This window comes from Lactuca virosa, chromosome 4 (assembly GCF_052849685.1).
Source record: "Lactuca virosa cultivar CGN04683 chromosome 4, Lactuca_virosa_CGN04683_v6, whole genome shotgun sequence".
Classification (NCBI taxonomy): Eukaryota; Viridiplantae; Streptophyta; class Magnoliopsida; order Asterales; family Asteraceae; genus Lactuca; species Lactuca virosa.
Genome location: NC_136429.1, coordinates 106,290,140 through 106,298,892, shown reverse-complemented (window position 1 = coordinate 106,298,892; position 8,753 = coordinate 106,290,140). Strand labels below are relative to the sequence as shown.

At 37.0% G+C, this 8,753-nt stretch overlaps 1 protein-coding gene across 1 annotated transcript; it reads right to left on the bottom strand.

The window, feature by feature from the left end:
- Positions 1-7,426: 7,426 nt before the first annotated feature.
- On the bottom strand, positions 7,427-8,155 carry LOC145104873 (uncharacterized). The gene has a single exon (XM_079042039.1). It carries the CDS (start codon positions 8,153-8,155, stop codon positions 7,427-7,429), a length of 729 nt encoding a protein of 242 aa, XP_078898165.1.
- Positions 8,156-8,753: the final 598 nt, after the last annotated feature.

The window sequence follows — 8,753 nt, the reverse complement described above, 5'->3', positions numbered from 1 at the left end:
CCTCGCAACCCTGACGGTCCTATCATCGGCTATCTCTACATCAAGTGGGCAATCCAGCTCCCCCGGAGCTCTACTAAATCGCTTGCTAAGTGCGAGCGACACAAAAGGTCGAGTAGCCCCCGAGTCAAACCATACCATAGCTGATATGTCGTTCACTAAGAATGATCCTATACACAAACACGCAAACATGAGTAATAATTAGAAATAATAAAAAGATAATGGAGAAGATACATACACGTAACCACATCAGGGGCTGCACGTGCCTCCTCTGCTGTCAACTGGAAGGCTCTGCTCTTCACTGCTGGCGCCTCTGCCCGGCCCTGATGGCCGTCTGTAATCCTCAAAGTGGTAGTAGCGGGTGCCACCACCTGTCCTACTGATACTAGACTCGGATACTGGGACTTCTTGTGTCCCCTCTGATTGCAATGAAAGCAAATCAGATCAGATGTTGTAGTGGTGGTGGTGGTGGTAGCAGTACAATCCCTGCTGACATGTCCAGTTCGGCCGCACTTGAAGCAGCCCGAACTACCCGCCCCACACGACCCCTCATGCCCCCTACCGCACTTGCCACAACGGCCTCGGCCCTGCTGGCCCTTCCCTCGGGAATCTACCTTGGGCCTTTTTCCCAAACCCTCCGTCTCAGACACTGCCTCTGGCTTCCTCTTCCTCTCCATCTCCAAATCAATCTCCCTCTCACGAGCCCTCGCTATCATATCCTCCAGCGTCCTGCAGCTGGACCGGCTCACAAACTGTCTGATATCACTCCTCAGCATCTCATGGTATCAGGCCTTTTTCATCTCCTCGTCTGCCATGTACTGCGGAACGAAAAGGGCCCTATCCCTGAACTTGGCGGTAATCTCCGCCGCTGTCTCGGTCGTCTTTCGTAGATCCTGGAACTCCCTAGCAAGCTGCTGCACCTCAATAACAGGTGCGAACTCGGCCCTGAACCTGGTCGTGAAATCACCCCAGGTTATCGCATCCAACATTGTATCATCACCGATAGCTCTCCCTACCTCCTCCCACCAGTCACGTGCCCTGTCCTTCAGAAGACAGGACGCATGTCTAACCTTGTCCCCCTCGGGACATCTGCTGGTGCGGAACGCGTTGGCGACATCGTCAAACCACCTGCTGCTAGCAATGAGGTCCCGAGGCCCATGATAGTCGGGAGCTCCACATGCTCTGAACTCCCTGAAAGTCAGTGTGCGCGAGCCCATCATGGTCGCTATCTCAGTGCAAAAGGCGCTCAGATTCTCATCCAGAAGCTCTAAAATACCGTCCTTGACCGATCCAAAGATCACAGGAGTTCGCTCTAGGATGCTGAGTGTAACCTAAAACGAAATAAACTCCCTCGTCTGCTCATCCATCTTCTAGGATCCAGAGCCCGAGCCTGATCCCTCACCTGAAGTGCCCGTCGGCCTAGGAGGTAGAACCACCATACTGAAAATACACCATAACAAACATCAGTATACTCATCAAATCTCTAGGGATCTAACGTGCTACAAGTTTCCTGGATTAATCTAAGCCTTTCCTGATTCGAGTGCGGATCCTCTGCTTTCAGTAGTACGGGCCCATACTACCTTCCACATCTATCCGTACCTTCCTCAAGAACTGCCTCGACTCCACCAAGTCCCTTATACAACTACTACTGATCTCATGTTAAACTCATCCTAGGCTTTCCCTAGGGTAATCACCAACCCACTCTCTGCTATCAGCTGCATAAGAAGTGCCTGCTACCTCCCCCTAACTAGCTCGTAAATACTATTACATATCACTAAGACTAGATAATTATTCGAATGAGAGATCCTACCCTACAACGGTTGGACTCAAACAAGAGTTGCACAATAGAGCTAGACCTAACCTTCTGAAAGTATTTAGTCCTCGCAATATGTAACGTAACATATTCACTTTCTAGTTAGTAAAAGATAACTAGAACTTTTAAAAGCACAAAGCAAGCAACATTCGAGCATTGAGTAAACATAATCAAGCATATCTCTTTCAGGCTATCCCTGACTAATCTGTACTAGCATGCAGTTCATAAAGCTGAGATACATATAACAGGCACATAAGGCATCCTTCCTAGATCCTTAGTCCTAAACTAGCATGCAATTCTCATAAAGTTGATACACATATAATAGGCACATAAGGCATCCTTCCTAGATCCTTAGTCCTAATCTAGCATGCTGTCCTCATAACATAAACTTGTATGGGCAATTTGGGAGTACTTACTTGAGCTCGGCTGATTGCATGCACCACACCCTTTTATCTTTTTCAAAGTTCTTTTCTCTTTTCAAAATTCTTTTCTTTTTTTTCTCAAAGTTCTTTTTATGAAAATGATTTTCTTTTGAAAATTTTCATACCAATTCCTTAGTTTGAGTTCAGACACACCCGAGATCGTGCCTGAATCCCTCAAACCAAGGCTCTGATACCAACTTGTAACATCCCAAGAATACATACCAAAAATTTCTTTTTAAAATCATTTATAATAAAACCATAAGTCATCCTTCATCATAAAGAAAACCATAAATCGTGTATCTCAAAACATCGTGTCAAATAGTGTATCAAATCATATGAAAATATCAGAGTCTAAACATCCCAGACTGAAGTTGTGGTGTGTGCCACGCGATCATCCCGAGCCCGTCCCCTTTGCTAGTGGAAGTACGTGAAACCAAAACTGAAAAATGTAAGCACGAAGCTTAGTGATTTCCCCAAACTACCACATACCATACAAATACCATGCAACTAGGAGATACGGGCCCTGCCCACTCTCATGGAGATTCGGGCCCCGCCCACACTCCACTGTCTAGGAGATTCGGGCCCTGCCCACACTCCGCTGTCTAGGAGATTCGGGCCCCGCCCACACTCCGCTACTAACAAGCATACAAGTATCACACAGACAACAAGTATGTCTACCAAACAATCACATATCTATACTCAAAATAATGCTATCGGCATCAGGCCCTACCCACTCTAACTACTATGAGATTCGGGCCCCGCCCATACTCAACTACTAACACATCACATATACGGGCCAGCCTTGGTGCCGTAGACCCGTTCCTACTGAAGGAAACTCACCTCGCAAGACTGACTGCTGAAAACTCGAGTGAGGAATCCCTGTCTGCTGCTCCGACGACTCTCCGACTATCAATTCCATAGTAACAATTAATCAAAATATGCTAATCCCCTCTTAGGGTAAAATGACCAGTTTACCCCTGGTCAAAGCCAAAGTCAAAGTTAACTCCCAATCAACCCAACTCGTCGAGTTATCTCCCAACTCGGCGGGTCCCTGAATGCTTAAACCCGTGGTCAACTGAGTCAACTCGTCGAGTTCTTGCTATCATAAAAATCGGGACAACTCGCTTCAACTCGTCGAGTCCTTCCCTGGACTTGGGGAGTTCCCCTGTCTGATTGAGCCATCTTAATGGATTAAGCTCCTACATTTAGATCTATGTTCCAAACCTCATCTACATACTGGAAATGCACTCTTATGGGTAAAGTTTCCAACTTTACCCATCCTTAGTCCTTCCTAATGGGTTTAACCAAAACCCTAACTTCTTTAAGACATAAAACTTGGTCCACAAGCCATAATACCATAAACCAAAGCATAATATACTAGATCTAGGCTCTTATCATATGTGGGACATGTAAAGTCCCGAGCTTTCCTCCCATGCATGGTCTTTTAGGGCTAAAAAGGCCATGTTCTTGCATATTGACTTGCATGGGTCTCCATGGTCATAAAGTTTGCACCTTTATGCCATGGAACCCTTCCTAGACCCTAGATTTGAGATATACCTCACTTGGGACGTCCCAATCCCAAGGGCTAAGGATTCTTTAACCAATTCCTTCATAAAATGCAAACAAATAGATCTAAGAGAAGAAGGATCAAGTTAGAGACTTGATTACCAGAAAATGCAGTAAATGAAGTGTAGCTCCTGGATCTACTTCTTCCCCTTTGAGCCTTCTATCTTCTTCTTCTCCCACAAGCTTCACAATGCACAAAAACACTCAAAAATGGCAAGAACTAGCTCCAAATCACTCAAGGTGGATTAGGGTTTCGAGATTAGGGTTTGGAGGTGATAGAGGATGGGGTGGAGGCCAGATATGATGTTTAAATAGGATGCAAACCCTGAAGATTAGGGTTTCCTCCTGATGGACCTACTCGCCGAGTCCAGGCTTCGACTCGTCGAGTAGACCACTTAAACCCCGCGATCAAGCTGGCATCTACTCGACGAGTTAGGGCTACCAACTCGTCGAGTAGCTCTTACAAAATGAATACTTTAAATAGATTAAATGCGTACCAGGAACGGGGCGTTACACGTAGGGTAGGCCCAGGCTCACCCTCAATTATTTATTTATTTATTTTTTTTGCATTTAGTAATAAAGTATTATTTGGATGCAAAGTATTTAAAAGACATTTGTAGTTCAATTTAGAGTTCGACTTTATTCTCTTACATATCAGTTTTTTTAAGTAATTTATTTCTAAATTTACATTTTGACACTTCATATTTAAAAGTTCAATTCTTTTATTAAGTTAGTTTTCAAAAATTTTATATTTCACACATTAAATTTTATAAATTTACATAATTCCATTTTTAGATAATTTTATTTAGTTTTTAATTTTTTTAGATTTATTTTTCTTATATGTATATAAAAAATTGTATTTTGAGGGCTATTTTCATTTTTCGTATAAGGCCTTCAAAATCAACGGACCGGTCCTATATATATATATATATATATATATATATATATATATATATATATATATATATATATATATATATATATATATATATATATATATCAATCATTTTGTAAGGAACACCCTAAAAATTTTTTTGGCTCCGTCCCTGCTTGAAGATGAAAGAAATATTTAGAAAGAGATAGTAGAGAGAGAAAGAGTGATTAATAAATCTTTAAATTTTTTAACATTTAAAAGTTGTAATTCATATTTGTTCTTAATTGTAAAAGGTGTACTTGTAAGGACACCTTAAAAAAATTGAAAAAAAATACAAATTATAAAATCGAGTATAATACTATATTGGAGAGAAAAAAAAAATTGGAATTTTTTTTGGATCATTAAAATTGAATCATGGATCATTTTTATGATCCATTATTCACTTTTAATGATCCAATTTTTTTTTCTCCGATATAGTACTATGCTAGATTTTATGATTTGTATTTTTTTACATTTTTTTTCAATTTTTTAAGGTGTTTTTACGAGTCCTCACTGAAAAAAGAGTCATCATCGGAACAGGACCATATATATATATATATATATATATATATATATATATATATATATATATATATATATATATATATATATATATATATATATATATATATATATATATATTGGAAAAAGGATTCTTGGCTCTATAGTTCGAGTTTAATAAGTTTTTATGTAAAGCAATGTCGACTATTCCCAAATCGTTTAAAACATAAAAGGAGAATTGGGTATGTAATTATAAATTTAAAGAAGTACAAGTTTTATGCATAAAGCCAAGATATTACTTCCCACATTGTTCGTGAATACAATCTGGGTAGCAAACTTAACTTTTATAAAATCAAATAAACGCCTTGCAGTAGCGGTGCTGTCAAATGATTTTTATCAAATAACTGTTTTAGATGTCCAGTTTTTTCTGGTTTTTAATATCACTGGTTTTTGGGTTTAAAAAAATAAGTAACCTGACTAGTTTTCGGTTGAACAGCCCTTTCGTGTAGTTTTCAAAACCATGAAAAAAACTATTTTGGATTAGGAGCTTTTTGTGTAAAAGAAAATTTATAAGGTGGTATTTGGAACTAATATTTTTCTTTGTTTCGTGCTATTTTTAAAAAACCCCTAATTGCTATTAGAAGCTCACTGTCGAACGACGAACATACATTTAAACGACGCTCGTAGTTATGTTATATTTTAATTTTGTATTAGTGATAAAAAAAACATTACAACCATTTAAATATAATGTACTATAGATTTTTTTTAACCGATAAATACAAATATAATATTCTCCTAATCTAACACCTAATACCACCGAGTGTAATTAATAACATACTATTGTTGAGAGTTTTACAAAGAAGTTATATTTTTTGATTTCCAAATTCTTTCAAAAGCTTATTTTTTATTTACTTTTATATGGCAGATTTAAGTTTGATAGGTATTGACAAATATCACAAAATTAAATTTGACAAGAAATTGCTCAAATTAAATGCTTAATCAATCTTATGATTTACGGAAATTATAATAATCACATGATTTTACAATTAACCTAAATGTGTTAAAATGGAAAGTGAGCCAAGGTTGGGAAATTCGAACGCCAAAACAGTGAAATTCTGTCTTAGGAGTGGGGCACTTCGGTGCGCTTTTCCTCCGTCTAAAATGGAACCTGTTATTTTGGATGGATCGAAAATTACGTTTATTTAAAATTGTACACCATTTTTTTTTAATTCACTTCTACTGTCCTGTGCTCTGTGTTGAAGTATAGTGATTGAGATGTAAAATTCCATAAAATAATGTTTGGGGGATTTTGGTATGTCCAAAATAATGCGTAGTGCTTCGTGATTTATAAATATATTTTGCATTATTATATTTAAAATCAATCATTTTAATATAAATTAATATTGTTTTTGTACACAAATTTTCCACTGGTTCCATTTTGACACGAACAAGAATAGGAAAATCCAAAGAATCTTCCATCTTATCTACATCAACTCAAAACAATGGAAGTGGATTATAGACCCCAAATGTCTGTCACATGTATGTCCCAAACAAATTTCTTCCCATCACCATCTATCACCCAATCCTAGATACCTTGGTTAGGTTTGGATTCCATTAATTAGATATTATCGATTTATATTAACAGGTTATGCTATTTTTCTTAATTTATAAATTATCTTATACAAGTATAAGATCGATTCAAACTTATAAATATAGTTCATCGAATTATGTTGTACATAGTTTCATTTTGTCTTGTTCGTCTTTGTCCAAGTTAAGGTTTTGATAATCTAGCGACTTGTTAATTGCTTTGCATACAATAATTAAAATTACCTTTTTATTAAGAAAGTCTACTCCCGAAACTCACTATCGACTCTTAAATCTACACTTTTTTTCACTTCAGTGAACCTACAACCAACTTGGTTGAGAGACACCAATCCAACAAATTCTGATACTAGAAGATCAAAGGCCCTTAGGTAACGAAATCTCTAATCTTCTTATCTAACTAAGATTTAACATATATAACGACAAGGTGTAGGATCTTTAATATGGTTAGTTACAGTTGAAAAGATAAAGCAAATTGTGGTCTAAATTCAAGAAAATCGAGAACGATATAAAGAAAAATATGCTCAATATAACTCTAAAGCATGATCATATAGATACAAAACTTTCTTAATATCATGTCACCTCATATTAGGTTCTGAATGATTGATCCTCTCAAGGTTTATCAAGATCATCTGGAATCATAGTATCAAGATCGTTCCAGTTCCAATTATTTAGCTCCAAGAAATTGCTTGTGCTAGGAAGTTGGCATTGTTGAGAACTTGGCATGATCATGCTTGCTGTTGTAATAGTTGAATCATCATCATTTTCGAGCAATTCGGTACAAGTTCTTGGAATATACGAACTAGCGTTTGTCTGAAAACAATTTAAAGTTTTTGAAAACTCTAATTTTGGATGATCAACCGATTGTTGCAATGTACAACCTATAAAGCTCCCACTGAAATCCCACGAAACCAAACCCTTTAACTCTTCGATATCTGTGTATGATTCCACATCATATCTCATTTCACAACCAATTTGTTTAACGATTGATGTTTTACCAACGTCAGATGTATCTTTGGGATCACTTATTATCCCGAGAAGACTATCTTCATCTTTAGATGGGTTGTTCCTAATAGCCAAGGCAGCGGTGGCGGTGATGGTAGGTCGTCTGAGTCGCTTGTTTTTCCGTCCACCACCAATGGGGACACTACGAAGAATGCCACCTTCCGTCCAATGCCTCTTACAAGCTTTGCAAAAGTATCGAGGTTGCATTTTGTTGTAGTTGTTGTAGTAGCAGAACTTTGTGTTTGTTGACTCACATCTTGGGCATTTTAAAGGGTCGGGTTGTTGCCTTCCAGAGAATTGAGATTTTTGCGATTCCAAACTATCTGACTCTGACATGATTCAAACACAACTGAATAGATGAAGGAAGCTTGACTGCAAAAATTTAAAACTTGAAAGGATATAGATGGGTAGAGCAACCTTGCTTTTCGTTTTAGAAAAGTAAATAATACAAAGATCATGTGTAGATGGAAGGAAATGTAAGGGAGAAAGTGAAATGCATAAAAGGTTAGGAGAATTGAGTCATATATATATATATATATATATATATATATATATATATATATATATATATATATATATATATATATATATATATATATATATATATATATATATATATATATATATATATATATATATTGTATTCCCGCACAATGCAACGGGACGCAAATTTTGAAGGTCGACTGAGTCCTTCCTAAAAAAAATTATTTGTGCACTTTAATGTTTAATAAGATGGTAATAAATAGTGTTTTTTTTTCTTTTTCTTTTTTTTGCAAATATATTTTTTTTAAGTGTTAGAATCTTTTCTGCTACATGATTCTTTTATTTAGCAAAGTAGTTTTCTTTCACGTCCCAAATTCTTTTCAAAATTATAAATTAATAACCAAATAGTAGTAAACATAAGTATTTTATTGTAATTAGAGGGGTGATATTC